This window comes from Anabrus simplex, chromosome 1, assembly GCF_040414725.1.
Source record: "Anabrus simplex isolate iqAnaSimp1 chromosome 1, ASM4041472v1, whole genome shotgun sequence".
Classification (NCBI taxonomy): Eukaryota; Metazoa; Arthropoda; class Insecta; order Orthoptera; family Tettigoniidae; genus Anabrus; species Anabrus simplex.
In genome coordinates, this window is record NC_090265.1 from 190,166,899 (window position 1) to 190,187,837 (window position 20,939).

Here is a 20,939-nt window from a genome sequence, read left to right on the forward strand (position 1 = left end):
ACCCCAACAACACGACTAGCTAGTCTTGAGACAGTGGCCTATTGCGCATGCGTAAAGAACAGAGATCCGTTTCTGCGATATCCTGGTCTTGCCTTAGTGCTGGCTTTCGTCCCCCCGCACCTCGCCACTCCCTTCGCCTATGTACGGACGGAGAGATCGTCTTTGCAAGGGGGTTCATTCCAGACAAGTATCCAGCCACACACCTTGCGCAGCTCACATGAATTGAAAGCCAGTACGAGTATATTACGGATAGAGGGACTTAGCAAGAGCTTCGAGATTGACAAGGGAGTTATGAAAATTACGTAGTTGAGTACAATTTGATGTAAACTGGAGGTTCATTGCTCCATTGCGCTATACCAGAAACCGCCACTGCTTAACTTGGGGCTGACGATCCGCGCTTGTGTTTACTAGCTTTGTTTAAGAAGGTACGAGGGAAATGCTAGTCTAGTGGTTATAGTTGTGTTTTGTTTTACAGTAAGTAGTTTTCTTTTGTGGGTGCCAAGATTAGTGATGTCATTTTCGTCGGTTAAATTCAGAGGTAAGATCACCTCTAATGTTCGTGCGGGAAATACGGGACCCAATGCCATGTAGTTAAGGTTAGGATTTGCATGAGGCATGTTTTTTCAGCTTGGAGCCAGACCAGAGATAATTTACCACCGTTGTGATGAGCAAGGATCTTTCAGATTTACAACGCGACAGACCGATCCGTAGCCGAGGGTGAGATGTGAACCCAGAGAAGGCTAATTGTGAGGGCAGAATGCGCCCAGATATTTGTGTATTAACCGCCCGAGATAGTTGTGAATTAGCCGTGTGAAGGCTTAGTTGACAGACTGAGTATGTGCCGAGATTCGAACTTGGGTGTTCGAGATATGTAAATAACACGCTGAATATGAGCCGAGATTCGAACCTGCATGTTCGAGATATATTTATGTAAAGTACAGGCTGATGTACGCCCAGAAGTGGCGATTGTTATGAGGGCGTGTTTGTGTCGCTGTTCTGCCGTGAGAAGCTTGTTTTCGTAAGCCACATGGACAAGTACTTGTGTGGTATGTAGGTAGACTGTGTCAGCGACCTTAGGCGAAGTAGGTGTGTGTACAAATTAGTACCGTTATGTTGTAACCAAGGCAAGGGTAAGGTTGGTTTGCAGTTAAAGTTTTATCTCTGCTACCCTTTCACTTTATTTCGCTCAGCTAGTAATTTCTAGCCTTGATGTCCCAGACTGGACATATGGGCCGAACACGACTGTTGATATCCCGAGTGTGCGACCAGGATATCAGGCGATGATGTAGAGTGTATTACTGTGTTTTCCCTTTTCAGGAGGTGCTTATGTGCATTGTATTTGTTTCTGTGTGTGCATTTCTTTTTGTCATTGTGTTATATGTGTGCAGCGTTGTTTAATGTGGATACAGCGCGTGCTGATCTGTGTTTGCGGGGTTTCTGGATCTCTCCAATTTATCCGGGCGGACCCCGTGATGTAGATTTTTTTCTGTGCTTTCTGAGGGAAGTGTGTCAGTCCCAAGTCAGTGTTTTTGTATATATTGTTTACCGACAAGACATGCGAGGCTATTATTGTATGTCAGTGGCAGTGTACAGTTAAGTTGCGGCTTCATGCCATCCGTAGATTAACTCATCTGAATATTCCGCGTAAATACATGATCCCACCATAATTCTCCACTTACGATATTTTGACTTGGGTTCGAGACTCATTGTGCGACTCACACTCGTGACGTCGAGTTGTATCATGTAAACTTGTAATTTGTTTTGTGTGAATTTGTATGTTCATGGTTACCATATTTCTCATGCGCTTTTATCATTAAATTGTTCCACCCTTTATTTCTCGACTTCTCATTTACTGAAATATGTAGTCTTGATCCTGTCCTATTCGATTTAAGTTAATTTTGTTAGATTTGCCGACTCACTTTTCAGCCGAACGATCCACGCAGCTTCTCTGCTGAGCCAGGCCAAGACTTAAGGGGCCCATAGACGTGCAATATTATTGCACAATATCGGGGTTTGTGCAGTATAATTGATAGTGTGTATTTAATATTGAAGGGTTGTGCAATATATTGTATGAAATCTGAAAAGTTTGAAATATATTGCGCAAATCGCAAAATACTGTGCCGTGTGTTGGCAATATTGTGCAATATCGCGTATCGTGATGGCAGACAAACAGGTGATGAAAAAGTTTATTTTGGAGTTTATCGAAGCCTTCCGGCTCAATGGGACATTAAGAGCAAAGATTATAGTAATCGCGTTAAAAAAAGGAGAACAGAACGAGGTGCTTATTGAGAAATATCGCGAAAAATACCCGAACGCCGACAAGCAAAAAGTTATTTTAAAAAATCAGTTCTCTGCGTACAAACTTCCGGAGGGAAGTGAAGCGACTTAGTGATACAGAAAAGAGTGTTCACCAAATAAAATGTCGGCATAGACTGACTATATATTGCCAAGTATATTGTACGTCTATGGCCGCTTTTGCACATTATATTGCACAGCCCGCAATATTTTATCCACACGATTCTATCTATTGCACAAACCCGAATATTGTGCAGTAATATTGTATGTCTGTGGGCAGCTAACAATATATTGTACAATCCATTTTGGGCAATAATATTGTACGTCTATGGGCCCCTTTAAAGGACAGGGTAAGGTACATTACCTTATGTTCTCCCCGTCTCTCTTTCTCCCTCGGTCCTAATTTTGGGCCGATGACCTTAGATGTTAGGCCCCTTTAAACAACAAGTAGTATCATCATCATCATCATCATCAGGTCCTAATTTTTCAGGTTCGGGGATCCTGATTATTCGAAGGTCAAGGCCATTTTATTTGTTGCCAATGTAGCAAAAGAAGCATAACATTCTTAATCACCAGAGAACGGTACCGAGCGAATTGGTTGTATAGTTTTGTGTCACTTAGCTGTGAGTTTGCATTCGGGAGATAGTAGGTTCGATTCCCACTGTCGGTAGGCTTAAGGATGGTTTTCCATGGTTTCACATTTTAAGATCAGGAAAACACTGGGACTGTTCCATAATTCAAGCCACGGTGGCTTCGTTCCCATTTCTAGCCTTTTCCTATCCATACCTGTCTGTGTCGGTGTGACGTGAAGCAAATAACGAAGACCGATAATGAAGATATTAGACCCCTTAAAACGCCGCCACCACCACCACCACCACCAACAACAACAAAACAATAACAACATTAATAATCACAATGAAACTTGGATCATTTTCTCTTACACTGTGACAGAGCGACACAGTACCCTTTTGGGTGTTGGGGTAAAAAATACATCCATGGTATCCCCTGCCTGTCGTAAGAGGCAACTGAAAGGGGAGCCTGCAGGAGCGAGGGGTGGCGACCACGGGGCCCTTTGTCGAGCATGAACTACTTGCACTTATATATACTAGGCTCCAAGCGTTAATCTCTCTTATCTGACCTCACTTGGTCAACTCTTGTTTTCTTCCGAGCCCGACTGTAGGGAAACTTTAATTTTCATGTCCTTCCGTTTCTTTTACTGATACCTTCATTCTTTGAAGAATCGGACCCCCTTCCATTTTTTCCTCTGATTGGTGTTAAAAGAGGACGGTTGCCCAGTTGTACTTATGTATTTTGAAATACTAAATTGTGTTTGATCCGTTTCGTTAAGCAACATTAAGCGTGGTCGGACTTAGAACGACGACTGTGTGCTGCTGGCTCGTGGTTAATTTTAATTTCGTGTAGCTATTGAAACATGGATGAAGAATTTCTGTGGAGGTAGGTTGCTGCCTGTGGGGAAGAGTGGACAAGCGCTGGACTGGCCAGCTGAGGGACTGATCAGGCTGCACATTCAGCGACTAGATCAGGGTCCGCCAACTGGCTGGCGTGTGGTGTAAAAAGAGGGCCCGTGTGACGTCGGAGAGCCCATGTGACGTATGAGCTGTCGTAGAGTGAGATGAAGAGACAGCCTCGTTTTGTACGTATAGTAAACACGTGCAGTGCCATACGTAGTGGTAGTGGTAGTGGTACAGCACAGTACATAAGTATGGATGAACCGGGGACATCGCGGTGGGACAAGCTTCCGACCCCTCCGATCTTTTTATCTTTATGGGAAGATCTATATTTATTTGTTGAAAATGCTAGGAATGCTACAGCTAAATGTTTAGTTTGTAGAAAAGAGCTACAGTATGTAAAAATATATAATTTACAACGCCACTACTGTTTGTGTCACACTGCAGATTATGATCGGTATCATGGCGAGGAAAGGGTACGTGTAATTACAGAACTAAAAGATAAATTAAATGACCCTGTCGAGATCAGTGAGTCAGCAGTTCGACTGAGTTATAAAAATTCACTTTTAATTGCAAAGAAACTTAAACCGTTCAGTGATGGTGAATTCGCAAAGGAATGTTTAATTCTGGCAGATGAGGAGTTTTGTCCAAATATCATTGAAGAGTTCGAAGCTACCAGCTTGTCCGCGCACACAGTGTCGAGAAGAATTCAAGACCTATCTGATGTCCACCTATAATTATTAGAACTGTCCGACTCGTTGGCTGAATGGTCAGCGTACTGGCCTTTGGTTCAGAGGGTCCCGGGTTCAATTCCCGGCCGGGTCGGCGATTTTAACCTTCATTGGTTAATTCCAGTGGCTCGGGGGCTGGGTGTTTGTGCTGTCCCCAACATCCCTGCAACTCACACACCACACATAACACTATCCTCCATCACAATAACACGCAGTTACCTACACATGGCAGATGCCGCCCACCCTCATCGGAGGGTCTGCCTTACAAGGGCTGCATTAATATTATTAGAACTGACAAAAAGCTTCCGGGCATACTCCTTAGCAATTAACGAGAGCACAGATATTTCTGACACGGCCCAACTAGCCGTTTCCATACGAGGGGTTGACGAAAATCTTACAATTTGGGAGGACCTACTGGATTTAGTGCCTATGAAGAATACCACGAAAGGCTTCGACATTTTAAACTGCATTGTGTTGTTGAAAATGCTTCCTTGCCATGGAACAAACTAGTTTCAATAGCAACGGATGGTGCACCTTCTATGGTAGGACGCAATTCTGGAGTAGTTGGTCTCATACAGTAATACAAAAAATGAAGGCTCTCAATATAGCTCACACACTTATTCCAATTCACTGTATCATACATTTAGAAAATCTATGTGCGTAAAGCATTGAACTGAACAATGTAATGACCGCAGTGGTTAGAATTACTAACCTCATAAGATCAAGGGCCTTACGTCATCGGCAATTCAAGGAATTCCTAGCAGAAAGTGACAGGGAACTTGGTGATTTGCCTTATCATTGCGCTGTTCGCTGGCTTAGTCAAGGCAAAGTACTCGATGCGTTCTTTCAACTACGACAAGATATACCTACATTTACGGAGCAATAGAATGTGCCAGACCCCAAACTACAAGATCGCAGGTGGATTTGTGACCACGCATTTATTGCAGATTTAACAGGTCATTTGAACATTCTGAATGTTTCTCTCCAGGGAAAGGGTTTAACAATTATAGAAATGTCGAAGAGAGTGAAATCGTTCAAATTAAAATTGTGTCTGATTTTCAACTTTTAACCACGCCATATTCAGTTGTTGCAGATAACGTTGATCCAGACCTACAATTAGAGTTAATAGATTTACAGTGTGATAGAGAACTAAGAGATAAATTTGTAAATAAGAAGGATTTGTGTGACTTTTATAGACATTTATAGACATTTTTCCTCGATTGCATAGGTTTGCAGCAAGAATGTTGAGTATTTTCGGTTTTACGTATGCCTGTGAACAACCCTTTTCTATTTTAAAAACAAACCAAACCAAAACAGAGAAGCCAGTTGTCAGATCACAATTTGAAGTGTGCTCTTAAACTTAGTGTTTCTCAAAAATTAACTCCAAATATTGAAAAACTAGTCAACGAAAAATGACTACAAAAATCAAGGGACCGGGCGAGTTGGCCGTGCGCGTAGAGGCGCGCGGCTGTGAGCTTGCATCCGGGAGATAGTAGGTTCGAATCCCGCTATCGGCAGCCCTGAAGATGGTTTTCCGTTGTTTCCCATTTTCACACCAGGCAAATGCTGGGGCTGTACCTTAATTAAGGCCACGGCCGCTTCCTTACAACTCCTAGGCCTTTCCTATCCCATCGTCGCCATAAGACCTATCTGTGTCGGTGCGACGTAAAGCCCCTAGTAAAAAAAAATCAAGGAAACGCACGAGTGGCAACTGAGTATCGATATCATGAGGTAAAACGTATGTTTTGAGTTTACAGGTTACTCTTTGTACTATTTTTGTTGTAAAACTGTACTGTTTGTTACTATTAGCACTCTTTTTACAGTGCACGATATTGTAAAACACAGCAATTTTTTGTTCAACATCGGTTCCGAAGATGCACCGAAAGAAAACAAGTTTAGTTTGTATTTGTAGAAATAAAGTTGCTTTATAACTCTTATGCTACTTCATAACAAAATTACGTTACAATAAAATATGTAGAGAGAAATATTTACTACACATACCGCATTGTACCTGCAGCCTTTGGGCCTCCCGCTACGAATGACGTTGTGTTTCCCCTCGCCCCTCTAGCCGTCACTTCTCAGTTACAGTACTAACAATGGAGCATTCCCTACTCGTCACCACCGATTTCGCTCAAATTTACAGAACATGCAGGGCTTGGCTAGAAATGAAAGTACCCGAAGTGGAAACTCCAGATGGCCAAGCGTATAGAAAGTAGAAATAAAAATGTTGACGCGGTTCTCGCACCGTATAAGCCACTTACGATAGCGCGCACGCCGAGCAGCTGTTGGCGTAGCGGTAAGAGCTCGGACTGGTAATTAGATGGGTTCGACTCGCCGTGTGGAGACTGTTTTTTTTTCTGTCAAATGTTATATTATTCATTTTCCAATTATGCAAAGGGGTGAATAATTCATTTTATTTATTTATTTGTACGCAAAAGGCATAGAAAAGGCACAAAAAAAAAAAAAAAAAAAAAAAAGGGATTTCATTGCCATTGTCTACCTGCACCAAGATTCTATTGTTTGTGTACAGCCGCCAGGAGCAACATTCACTTGTCAGGTAAAAACGAATCTTACAGCGAAACGACTATTCACGTTTATGGCACATTCCCCAAGGAGGGGAGATAGCCGATAAAGGAGAAAAAAGAATAATTTCTGTTTGAACAGGTCGGGAAAGTTTGCAACTCCAAATTTTCTACAATTGTGCGCTCATTAAAAAAATAACGTCCTATATGCCTTTTGCATAAGTAAAATAAATTAAAATAAATGAATAATAGTATATAAAAATTGAGAAAAACATTCTCCACACGGCGAGCCGAACCCAGGACCATCGAATTACTAGTCCAAGCTCTTACCCATATGCCACCTACTGCACTAACGTAAATGGCTTATACGGCGCATGAGCCACGTCAACATTTTTATTTTATTTTTATTTTATATACGCTTGGCCATCTGAAGTTCCCATTTTGGGTGCTTTCATTTCTAGCCAAGCCCTGCATGTTCTATAAATTTGAGCGAAATCGGTGGTGACGAGTAGAGAATGTCCCCTTGTAAGTACCTCGTTTCGCTGCCCGAGCAGAGTGTGTGACGTGTCACCTGACATCACACGTACACGCAGTTGGCTGACCCTGTAGTGACTAGGTCAACTAAGTCCAGTGTAAATCAATCTCTCCCGCACCTTATTGTGTTTACCGTAACACTTTGTCCGTTGTATAGCAAAACATAAAAGATTTAGGTACTGAACTTACCAAAGAAGACGTTGAAGACGTACATCAGCTTTTTCTTCCTGAAGTCCGCCATGGCTCTTTCTGTTTTGTTTCAGGTGTTGGAATCTGAAATATACAAACCGACAACTCACTTCAAGAACAGTGCATTAAGTAAAATCCTATTGCTAACGCATGCTATGAATAAAATCCGAAAGTCAATCAGAATTACATTTCCGTAATTATTTAAGAAAATAAGGGTATAAATAGCATATTGGAGAGAATTTTGTGTCATATTGATTCACGTATTGCACCTTAAATCAAAATTTATACTGACAGTTATAATAATAATAATAATAATAATAATAATAATAATAATAATAATAATAATTGGCGTCAGGAAGGACATCCGGTAGTTAAAATGTACTAAAACTTTAACACAAAGTTTAATGTTATGCGGGTGAAATTGTGTTTCAATTTGGCACGCTGTCTGAATCAACACATAATGTATTTTCTTTGTATAATGGAATATTTCGAGATTAGATATTAGCGAACACTGAAAGGAGGATGCTGCGAGCCCTGTGATGTAGTGTGTTTAACTCTAAACCGTTGACCCTGGGTCTGAGTCGCTACCAGCTCAAGGATTGTAACTCTTTAATGCATTGTGTAGCATGTCTGCAACAAGGTTTAAAAATATAATGTGGCCACCCCAGGAGGGAATTTCATGAGCTAATGCGGGCTTCCTGTGTGCTCCATTTAGCTAGTAGAATATCTTTGAAGTTGGTTGCGCAGTGGTTGGCTGCGGATTTAAAATGGTATCTATTCACAAAAAAGTAAACTTGTGTCCCCGTGTTCCTTTTTTAAAAAATATTTTAGTTACAATTTGCATTGCGCCGCATTGACACAGATAGATCATATGGCGAAGATGGGATGAGAACGGACTGGGAATGAGAGGAAGCGTCCATGGCCTTAATTAACGTACAACACGGGCCGTCGACAGTGGGGCTCGAACCCACTGTCTCCCGAATACAAGCCGACAGCTACGTGACCCAAACTGCGCAGCCACTCACTCGGCTCGTATTCCTCAAGATGGTGCAGCTCTTTTCAGGCACACTCTCAATGGAGGTGAGCTGCAGGTACCTTTCATCCATATACCATTCCTGGCTGCCTTAAATTTGTGACAGCACCGGGAATCTAAACCTGGCCTCAAAGAAGGAAGTTAATAGTCTAGCATTAACCGTCACGTTATGAAGGTGAATTTATGGGAAGAGATTATGTCATGCTTAATTTGAAGTTTGGAATTCGCTTTGCCTCACTAAAAGCCATTTTTTAATGCTCACGACTCAACAGATTTCTGGTCTAAGTGGAATACCAAATGAAACCGGTGCATGTTTCTTGGATACACTGGATTTACATTGGGTTTTGCATAAAATGTGAAGTGAGCTCTATTTCGACAAAGAACTGCTACGCAGCTTTTCACTAATAGCCTGGAGTGATCACTCTGGTGTTTTGGGTTGTGATGATACAGTGCTTAATATTATGATGTCCCATGGTCATCGCTCTATGCTGATGACGTCATGTTTGAAGCTACAACTGGGTAAGAGTTTCAGCGACAAGTACAGACGTGGACCGATCACCCTTCGGAGTTTGGGCTTCGTCTTAACATTGCGAAAGCAGAGTATTTGGAAACAAGTCCGGCGGATGGTTCCAGCCAAATTAATGGTGTAGATATACACAAAGCTAATTTGTTCAGATACCTGCAGGTTGAGGGTGGAATCGTTGGTGATCTTAGAGCGCTAGTCAGAGCAACATGATCAAAGTGGAAGAAGTCGCAGGTACTTCGTGTGGCCACAGAATGACAATCCACCTCGAGTCAAAGATGTACCGAACTGCTGTACGTCCAGTGGCGTTATATGGCACGAAATGTTGGCCCGCGAATGAAACTAACGAAAGTCGACTTCATGCAATGGAAATACGCATGCTTCGCTGGACAGTCGGTGTCTCCCTCCAGGATCACATACGGAACGACATTCTCAGGCAGCAGTTTGGTATCACTTCCATTCAAGATAAAATGCAAGAAGGGCGACAACAAGGGTGTGGGCTCGTCTTACGGGCAGCACCTTGAACAGTTGACAAAACACCCTATCACCTTGTCGTCGACGGGCAACGACTATGTGGCAGACCCAAGCAACGATGCCAGGATACTATCAACAAGGACATGAGAATCTACGGCATTCATCCAACTGATGGCCACGACTGAGCGAAGTGGCAATCGAAAATACTAAGAGCGGACGCTGCTCCTGCGGGACAACGCTAAACTGATGATGAAAAAATGAAATGGTGTATGGCTTTTAGTGCCGGGAGATCCCAGGACGGGTTCGGCTCGCCAGGTGCAGCTCTTTTGATTTGACTCCTGTAGGCGACCTGCGCGTCTTGATGAGTATGAAATGATGAGGAAGACAACACATACACCCAGCCCCCGTGCCAGAGAAATGAACCAATGATGGTTAAAATTCCCAACCCCGCTGGGAATCGAACCCGGGACCCCGGTGACCAAAGGACAGCATGCTAACCATTTAGCCATAGAGCCGGATTTAACTGATGATGAAAAAAAAAAAAAGAAATGTCGTATGGCTTTTAGTGCCGGGATATCCCAGGACGGGTTCGGCTCGCCAGGTGCAGGTCTTTCTATTTGACTCCCGTAGGCGACCTGCGCGTCATGATGGGGATGAAATGATGATGCAGACAACACATTGGAATTAACCAGTTAAGGTTAAAATCCCCGACCTGGTCGGGAATCGAACCCGGGACCCCGGTGACCAAAGGACAGCATGCTAACCATTTAGCCATAGAGCCAGACTTAACTGATGATGATACGGTGCTTCTAAAGTGTTGTTACGCTTAGATAAACTAAAACCAAGAAAGTGGACTGATTTATGGCTTCATACATACTCTTATCCGTGAAATAACACATAGATGTATACCGATCATTTGTAGCAAAGAAGTGAAAGAAAGAAAATAGAAAGAACAATTTTTATGTGTTATTTGTGAATAGTAACATGTCAGTTGTGAAACGAATGCTTATTGGCGATGTTGCATATCTGCAACGTGCAGAAAAAGAAAAAGAATCATTTGCTCCTTAAAGAACCGATCTGGAAAGCACTTTTTCCCTGCTATAAAACTTTCAGGGAATCGAAAAATAATATTTAAATATGAAATTTAATGGTTAATTATGGACTGAGGACTCGAACGCAGGTCGCCTTCAGCCTCATGAGACTGAGGAGCTGCCTGATACGAGAGCCAGGGGATCCAGTCACAAAAACCGCTGACGATGTCGTAACGCTGTCCATTTAGCGGGGCAGCAGCCTTATTTGCAGTCCAAGCCCAACATGGGTTTGTTTTTTATCTGGAGACGAGAATGCAAAGAAAACCCATTTCTGAGTGTCCGGTATGAAAGTGAAATCAATCATAGATCAAGGGAATGTGTCAGAGATACGACAAAATATGTAGGCGCACTCACATCATCGACCAGCGATAGCGTCACTATACAGGCGATCTGTCGTTTATTCGCTCTTTGTAGAGCTACGCGTAACAACAGGGCACAAAGAGAATACGCGATGAAGAGAATCCATTTCTCTGCATTGAATAATTTTGATGACCGAGAATACCTTTAGTGTTCTGTATCATCCGTACGCAACCCTCGCGTAAGTGTAGGAGGACATGCTGTCGTTCGGAGTCGGGGATAATGTTATGGATATGTGAAGCAATGATTGATACAATTCTGTTTTTAAATGCCGGCCTTAGTGTCGCAGTCGGTCTAAAGCTATTTTGAACGTATTATTTGTTATACGCAATTGAACGCATTATTTCCTCTGAGAAGCGGAGTGCTTTTACGAGATAAGGTAAATGGAATGATGGAAGAATGCATATAATACCCTTCTCTCCCAGTCATAGAAGAGCAGGAATTAGAAAAAGAGTATTTGTTTATTGTAATCATTACTGATACACGCAGTTAGGTGTTTATAATACAAAACAGTAAGTATATAATAATAATAATAATAATAATAATAATAATAATAATAATAATAATAATAATAATAATAATAATAATAATAACTGGAGAAAAGAGAACGCAAAATTGTGAGAGGAATCTTGGGATCAAAGTACAGAAATGGAATCCATCAAAAGAGACCCAACAAGGAAGTCTACAGCAAAATAGAGAAAATTACCGACACAATCAGAAAAAGACGGGCACGATTTTACGGTCATCTGAAAAGAATGGACAGAAGAAAGTTAACTAAAGAAATCTTTCACTTTTTTGATTCAAACCCCAAAACCACAATTCCCTGGTTTAGAAATACCAAAGAAGACCTGCAAATGCTACATATCTCAGCTGAAGACGCCTTTAACAGAGATCTCTTCCGCAAGAAAATATTGACGAACGGGCTAAACCGAGACGAGCAACCGAAGAGAAGACACGGTGCCCCTTGGACAGAGAAGCGTAAGCAGGCCCACTCACAAAAAAATGAGGGAAATTTGGGCTCTAAAGAAGGCCAAGTTCAGTGTCAAATGCAACAAGACTTAACGTGGTCCTTGATGGCCCCAGCGAATTATATAATAATAATAATAATAATAATAATAATAATAATAATAATAATAATAATAATAATAATAATAATAATAATAATAATAATGGCGTGTGGCTTCCAGAGAGGCTTGTCTAGGTCTTTCGATTTGACACTCTATAGGCGACCAGCGCGTTGGTGAGGATGGGGCCCTACTTGTGATGAATTCTAATGATGAAAACGCACAAATACCCTGCCTCAGAGCCAGAGAAATTAACCAATGAAAGTTACAATCCCCGACCAGACCGGGAATTGAACCTGGCCAAAGGCACCAAAGACCGGCATGCTAACATTTTAGCCAAGTCTGGCCCCGCGGTGTAAGGGGCGGCCCCGGGTTCGATTACCGGCCGGGTCATGGGTTTTTGATTGTAATTGATTATTATCCCTGGCCTGGGGACTGGGTGTTTGTGGCGTCCTTAACGTTCCTTTCCTTACATTCAACACTTTACATTTCCGCCATTTACACAATACACCCAGGTTCCTCACATATGGTGCAAGTAGGAGCAAAAGATCTTCATAGGTCGACGTCCCGAACAAATAGCATTAAAAAAAAAATCATTTAGCCATGGAGCCGGATATTTCGTAACTATTTACAATGACACAGCAATAGAACCAGTTGTTGGGTCTTGTACGTGTGTAGTATTTCGCCCAGAACGTGCCATTTGGGCTCATCAGTTGACTGATTCTTCTTCGTCTTCTTTTATCGGTTTAGTTGATGTTACACGATGGAGGACTTGATGGCTGCGACACCTAATGCCCGTGATTTGGCAAAATTCTGGGCAGACACTATTTGATATGTAAGTCATTAAGTACCATTATGCTATATAAAATGTATTCTTCTGATATAAATAAATAAATAAATAAATAAATAAATAAATAAATAAATAAATAAATAAATAAATAAATAAATAAATAAATAAATAAATAAATAAATCGGTTTACCCTCCAGGGTCGGATTTTCCCTCAGACTCAGCGAGGGATCCCACCTCTGCCGCGTCAAGGACAGTGTCCTAGAGCTTCACACTCTGGGTCGGCGTATACAACTGGGGATGATGACCAACACCTCGCCCAAGCGGCCTCACCTGCTATGCTGAACAGGGGCCTTGCTGGGGGATGGGAAGATTGGAAGGGATAGACAAGGAAGAGGGAAGGAAGCGGCCGTGGCCTGAACTTAGTTACCATCCAGGCATTTGCCTGGAGGAGAAGTGGGAAACCACGAAAAATCACTTCCAGGATGGCAGAGGTAGGAATCGAACCCACCTCTACTCAGTTGACCTCCCAAGGCTGAGTGGACCTCGTACCACTTTTCAAATTTCGTGGCAGAGCCGGGAATCGAACTCGGGCCTCCGGGGGTTGCAGCTTATCACACTAACCACTACACCACAGAGGCGGTCTGACTGATTTTACCACTAAAATATTTTCATTCCATACCTTGAAGGTGACACCCTTTTTCAGGCCAGGAGCTGTGTTGTGGTGATTTGAAGTGCGGAGAAAGTGAAAGGTGAGCGACCCTAGCCTCTAAAAGGAACTGTCCCCGCATTCGCCTTAGTGAGGAGAATGGAAAACCACAGAAAAACATTCTCGGGTTAGTCGACGGTGGGACCCGTCCATCGCATCCCGAATGCAGAGCTGTGTTTCAAGCTATAGCTGTTCGCTATAACAGATTCTCTATCTACCTACACAAGTTTTCATTCCGTCGCTGAATAGCCTTCGGATTGGCAGCCGTGGCCTATACTAGGAACTGTCCCGGCATTCACCTTGATATAGAAGAATGGAAAACCACGGAAAACCATTCTCAGGACAGCCGACGGTAGAGACCAGTCCCTATCCAACTTCCGAATACAGCATACACGGTAGAGCCCGTTCTCTGTTCGTTTGGTCGGGTGGAATGCATAGCTGTAGAACCATGGACCAACCGTGGTCAATTGTAGGCCGAAAACTACTGTGCATCATCATCATCATCATCATCATCATCAAAACGTTTTCATTTCCTTTCCTGAAGGGGAGGGTTGTTTCACCTAGTAGGTAACTACTGTACTCTCTGGCCAGGAGAATTTCATTGTTGGAGGAGGAGTGAAGGATTTGGGAGATGGGTAACTAGAGCAGTGAAGTGTTGGAAGAAGATGGAGTGGGCTTCGGTCTCTTAGGTAAGTACTTTGTCGGTAAATAATACATACACTTCAACTGATTGCACAGTCCCGCCCTGTTAGCAAATAAGGGTTGCTAACCTGCTAAAAGCGAAACGACTCTCCGTTGTTGGTATTTTCCATGTGTTAATAATTGTTTGTACTATTTTTTACCGTTTTATTCCAATAGACAATTGTTATTTGCCCTAGAAGTATTCCTAGAATTTTTAAAAAATACACAAATAGATAAACAAAGCATGCATTGTATAGATAGCCTTACTTCTTACCTTCAGAAGTTATGCTTAACAATGATTATGACCACAGCAGAGTCCACACATGCGTTATACGGCTCTTGACTACGTTGTCTGTGTATTACTTTTGACCGAGTAGGTCCTCTGAAAAAATGTTTCCTACGTTAAAAATGCCAAATGCTTTGAGTATGATCCGGACCACAGCTGTATTCATACTAAGCCAGAGCGATATCAGATATCATTCAGCCGTCAGGCTTGGCCTGACTGACTACATTAGCCTATTGAAATTATTATAAGTAGGATGAATTGTCTATAGAGCCTCCGCGGCTCCGACGGCAGCGCGACGGCCTTTCACCGCTGGGTTGAGTGGTTCAAGTCCCGGTCACTCCATATGAGATTTGTGCTGGACAAAGGGGAGGCAGGACAGGTTTTTCTCCGGGTATTCCAATTTTCATATTTCATTGCAGCAACACTCTCCTATATCATTTCATTTCATCTGTCAGTCATTTAAGCATTGCTCCAGAGGAGCGCGACAGACTTCGGCAGCCGGCAAAAACTATCCTCTCCGCTAGATGGGGGTTTCATTCATTCCATTCTTGACTCTGTCGAATGACTGGAAACAGGCTGAGGATTACGATTACGATGAATTATCTATGTTCTTGTGTTTCTATACTAACGATACATTTTAGAGCTACTGTCGCAAGTCTAGAAGTGAGGTAGGCCTACCAATCTTAATTTTTTCATGGATGGAGAAGAAAATCACGATTGTTATTGTAGATCTCAGCTCCGAGAATCGCAACGTGAACAGCTGAATTTTTCAACTGACCCTGGGGCTTCCACCATAAGTGGTTTCTTCCTGTTTCAGTGTAAACTAATAGCCAATTGTACGTTCTGCGGGCTCTGAGGGGATATATACGTGCACAATGTGGCTAGCCTCCCCTTTAATTACACAGATGTCAAGTACAGAGATGTTCCTGCTGGAGGTTCATGTCTCGTAACATCCCATCTTCCTTCCTTCCCTTTGACGCGCTGGTAGTTACTGACCAATTGTACGATAAGGTGCACAGCTACACACTCCTCTTTTAGTAACACCGATGACATTGTATTGGAGAGAAATACGTGGTATTTAATGAAACAAGATAATTTAAATACTGAGCCATGATTTGATACAGTGTCATTTTATTCTTTCGTCGCACTCTGGGTCACAAGTTGAGCCGTTTTTACACAGCGCAGCAACCCACACGCCAGAGCGCAATCGGAAAAACATGTGATCGGAGATGAGTGAAGTTTTGTTAAATATGGAGAAAAATATAGATTTTTAGATTTCACTAAAAATACCCTTACGTTTTGTGTATCTGCAAATGTTGCATCTTTTCCCATGATGCCATTTTTGAAGCCCCCCAGCAGTGATTTAAATACACTTGTATGGATAGCCAAACAAACGCTCAAGATCTTTGGACAGGGTGACCACGGGTGTCTCAAACAGGGTAGGAAAAAGAACACCTCAGGAATGAAAATTGCAAGAGAGTCTAGAAAGCTCAAGCATTTGTCCTCAGAGGATAAGGAAAAATGATGTAACGGTCCAATTATGGTGTATAATAATTTTGATTTAAATTACTATCCGCCAAATTTATCTCGTGCTTTTGCTTTTGTTTTGTTCCAGTTATCATGATACAAAATGGTCATTGCGTTTCAATGCTCAAGTAGCTCAAACTTGCCATACATTTTTAAATATGTTCGGAGAACACATTTTTCTCTGTATTTCGCTGTCAGTGAAAAGTAACTGCTGGATCTTGGGGTTCAAAAGTATAAAGTTTCTGAATATTGAATTTTCACGACCGCATTGTAATCGAAACAGACTTTCAACCTAATAGGTCGTGTTACGTACATTTAGTACCTGTTGAAGAGATGTTAAGTACAGAACAAAAACGGTGCTTAACAATGCCGGCCTCGTGTTGGGAGATTTACCAGCACTATTTTCATTATTTCGTCATAATGCTGCTATCTTCAGCAGCTCAGTGCAGATGTTCTTGTTAGCCTTTTATGTTGAAGTGCATCATGCAGGTGGTAGGGAATTTGCTCTAATGCTCGTACCAATATTGGAACAATGGCAATTGGCCGTGAAAGCACCAGTCTAAATGGCAATTCCATCCAGATGACGGATATCTCTTATTTCATTTACTACTACTACTAAACGTTTTCATTCCTCCCCTGAAGGGGGAGGCGGGCCTCTTAGACGATGACGCCGTCTCTCAGGCCGGGAGATTTGTTACGGTGAAGGAGATGTGCGGAGAAGGTGACGGGGTGGGCGGCCGTGGCCTATACTACGAACTGTCCCGACATTCGCCTTAGTGCAGGAGAATAGAAAACCATGGAAAACCATTCTCAGGACAGCCGACGGGTGGGGCCAGGCGTGAAGTCCGGCACTGTGCCCCAGGCCCGTCTCCCGAATGCAGAGATGTAGAGCCACGGTAGAGCCGTGGCCAACTTTCCTCTGCTCGGTTGGCCGGTCAGAGTACAGAGCTGTTGGACCAGGGGCAAGCCGTAGCCTCTTAAGGGACAAAACCCAAGGGCCGAAACCCACTCTGCATCTACCGATGCATTTCATTTGCCAGAGGTAGGTACTTGTGAACGTATTGCCTGATCTTCTCTTGGATGTTTTTAGGAGCTGGGATTGCAATGTCGGTCAGATATGTGGCCTTTGACGCTTTGTCTGTCAGTACGCCTAAACCATCAGGTTGTTGTGACTCGTTGTTCTGTCAGTCCATACTTTCCTCATTCAGTACACTTTAAAACTCCAGATTATCGTAAACCGGTTGCGGATAGTGCCTATAATTAGGGTGTGCGATCAATGATGAGGCCTTTGCACAAATATATCTGCTGATGAATGATTTTGGTAAAGTTGTTATGTCGCTGGGTATATTCAACAAGGGCTAGGGTAGAGTAACCACTTATGATGCGCTCTCTGCCCACGTTGCACATTCTACACACAGGTCGCTTAGTAGATCTTGGCCTTTGATTGTATGCTTTCAGTAGTTCTTTGTGGCTGCCACTTGGTGCTGTATTGGCACCACGAATCCTTCTATTTCAGGGAAAATATTTCCCACTCGCAACCACCTGCATCAAAGTCAATATCAATCTGCTTAAAGGAAGCCAGATATATGCCGTGGAGCTGTTTTCTGTTTTCAATCTTGCTGTCTGGCGTAAACGTTCGTTCTTCTCGTCTGGGGAGGGTGTGAAGCGCACATCGACTTTCCCTAGTGCATTATCCAGCACTCTGTTCCCACTTCGTTCAAGAAAACACTTCCTCAATGCGGTGATTTGCCTATGGGGGAGATTGGCAATGTCAGTCACCCCTCTCCCACCGTTTGTTCTTGGATGATGGGTCGGATATCTTATAGCTAGAACGCAAACTTTACAATTCATTTCGTCAAGTTCCATATCGGCCCACTTCAACATTCCAAAGGAGTAGTTGAGCACTGGTATGGCATAGGCGTTTTTTGCCTTCAGCTTGTTTCTTGCCGAGAGTTATATCTTCAACACTTTCCTAACCCCAAAGAACAACGACAGATGGCTGGTTTTCATTGCACACGTGCTCTTTATTGAGTTTTCAGGTATCCCGGGTACTTGTAGCATTCTTCTTTCTCCATGGCTTCAATATTTAGATTGTTTTGGTGAGTTCGTATCCAGCATGTTCAGTCCAACGGCCCTTCCCCAAGACGTTCTCGCAACATTTATCCAATCCGAAACACATCCGGATGGGTGTCGGAAACTCCTCTGTGCACCTCGGTTGTGTTTTGAGACATTTGTGTGTATGGGCTTCAGGTCATCCATGTACAGTCTGTGCGTTACTAACCATCCTGAACCAACAATCGTATATCCACTTTGGTTTATCCTGTTCGCTATCACAGAGAGAGGATTCAGAGGTAACACGAACCACAGGACAGATGTTTACAGCATAAATTCTCTTCCTCTGATGGTTTACCAACGGTTCAATCTGCCATCTTAACATGGCACTATGCAGAAGACCACAAATTGCTAGGTGTGTCTTACTCAGCACTTCCCTAGCCGCAGGAGGGGGACACTACCAAATGCTTCAGGGAACCGATGTACGTAGTACACAAAGGCTTCTTTATCTCCCTTACCTGCTATGTAAATACCATCATGCATGAGCTGCTCCCTGGATCACTGAGTATTCATGCGGCTTCCCTTTTGTTCCTCCGCAAGAAAGTTGTTTTCGGTCAGATGACAATTTATCTTCTCTGAGAGGATGGGCGTTATTGGCTTGTACATTATTATTGATAGGCAGGTGATTGACCTGTATTTACTTGCATCTATAAATGCAGGCATGGTTTTAGGGAGCAGACATGTCACACTGTAGTCAAAAAGGGACACTGGCTCAGGGTATTCTAAAGCAACTCTGTTAATTTTGTATAGATACGTGTGAACTTCTTGTACTTGATATTATTATTATTATTATTATTATTATTATTATTATTATTATTATTATTATTATTATTATTATTATTATCGATTAATACAAGTCAATTTAATTCTTTCTTTCTTTCTTTCTTTCTTTCTTTCTTTCTTTCTTTCTTTCTTTTCAATCCGTTTACCGCCCAGGGTTTGTTTTCTTCCTCGGAGTCAGCAAGGGATCTCACCTCTGCTGCCTCAAGAGCAGTGTCCTGGAGCGTGAGACTTTGGGTCGGGGCATACAAGTGGGAAGCAGAACTAGTGCCTCGCTCAGGTGCTATGCTGAACAGGGACCTTGTGAGGGGATGGGAAGTAAGACCAGACAAGGAAGAGCGAAGGAAGCGGCCGTAGCCTTAAGTTAAGGTATCATGCCGGCATTGGCTGGAGGAGAAGGGGAAAACCACGGAAAACCACTTCGAGGATGGCTGAGGTGGAAATCGAGCCCCGTCTACTCAGTTGATCTCCCGAGTCTGAGTGGACCCCGTTCCAGCCCTCGTACCACTTTTGAAATTTCGTGGCAGAGCCGGGAATCGAACCCGGGCCTCCGGGGATGGCAGGTAATCACACTAACCACTACACCACAGAGGCGGACATGCGTCAACTTAATTCCCGAATGATTATGTATCGTCTCGATTGCTTTGTAGACCAATGTTTATCAGACCGAGCTCGATAGCTGCAGTCGCTTAAGTGCGGCCAGTATCCAGTATTCGGGAGATAGTAGGTTTGAGCCTCACTGTCGGCAGCCCTGAAGATGGTTTTCCGTGGTTTCCCATTTTCACACCAGGCAAATACTGGGGCTGTACCTTAATTAAGGCCACGGCCGCTTCCTTCCCACTCCTAGGCCTCTCCCGTCCCATCGTCGCCATAAGACCTATCTGTGTCGGTGCGACGTAAAGCAACTAGAAAAAAAATAAAAAAAGAGGCTTTAATTAAGGCCATGGCCGCTTCCTTCCAATTCCTAGGCCTTTCCTTTCCCATCGTCGCCATAAAACGTATCTGTGTCGGTGCGACGTAAAACAAATAGCAAAAAGAAAAAGTTTATCATAGCTATAGTGCCACGAAAGGGCAGGGGATTGCCGGGAAGGAGGGGGGGGGGGTTAGGGTTGGCGGGGGAAGTGTAAGGTTACGCAGGAAGAGTTGTATAAATTGTAGGGGTTATTATACGTCATACCCCTAATGTTTGTGCAAATCGCATTACAGGACCGTTGTGTTACCTATAACTACATGAGAATCTGGGACCAAGTTATATTAGTTTGTGAATAACCGGAATTCTTAATAATTTGTTTCACAGGCAGAATCTATAGCAGAATGTGGACGAGATTGTTCTAAATGAGCACCTAAAGTGTGCCAGCTGTTGAAAGCTGAGCGGGAGAGAAATCAAGTACTTCACTAAACTAACAGATGCGTGGCCCGCCCCGCCCTTCCGCTCACACGTGACCTTTACCGGCGGGCGCTAGTCCACTCTCGTGCGGGGTGGAGACTGTTGAGAATACTTCAGCCCTGCATTGCTCTTAAACCGGCTTCTTGGAGGCGAAGAGTTTTAAGAATGTGCTAAATTGTGAGGGTAAATAAGAAATAGAATTAGAGTTTAACGATTACGGGATCAGGGATTTACTATGGGAGAGGTACGGTGAGAAAAACGACATAAAATGACAAACAATTTTTTTTTTTTTGTCATTTGCTTAATGTCGCACCGACACAGATAGGTCTTATTGCGACGATGGGGTAGGAAAGGCCTAGGAAGAGGAAGGAAGCGGCCGTGACCTTAA

The 20,939-nt window shown here is 43.1% G+C and overlaps 1 protein-coding gene across 6 annotated transcripts in view; it reads right to left on the reverse strand.

Annotated features, from left to right (window-relative positions):
* The window catches only part of Scp2 (Sarcoplasmic calcium-binding protein 2), a 661,095-nt gene that overhangs the window by 118,426 nt on the left and 521,730 nt on the right, over positions 1–20,939 (reverse strand). For all 6 annotated transcript variants that reach the window (XM_067140278.2, XM_067140240.2, XM_067140250.2 and 3 more), the window contains one exon: positions 7,741–7,824. In XM_067140278.2, coding sequence (XP_066996379.1) covers positions 7,741–7,792 — 52 coding nt within the window. In that variant the 5' untranslated portion in view covers positions 7,793–7,824. The remainder of the gene's footprint in view (positions 1–7,740; positions 7,825–20,939) is intronic.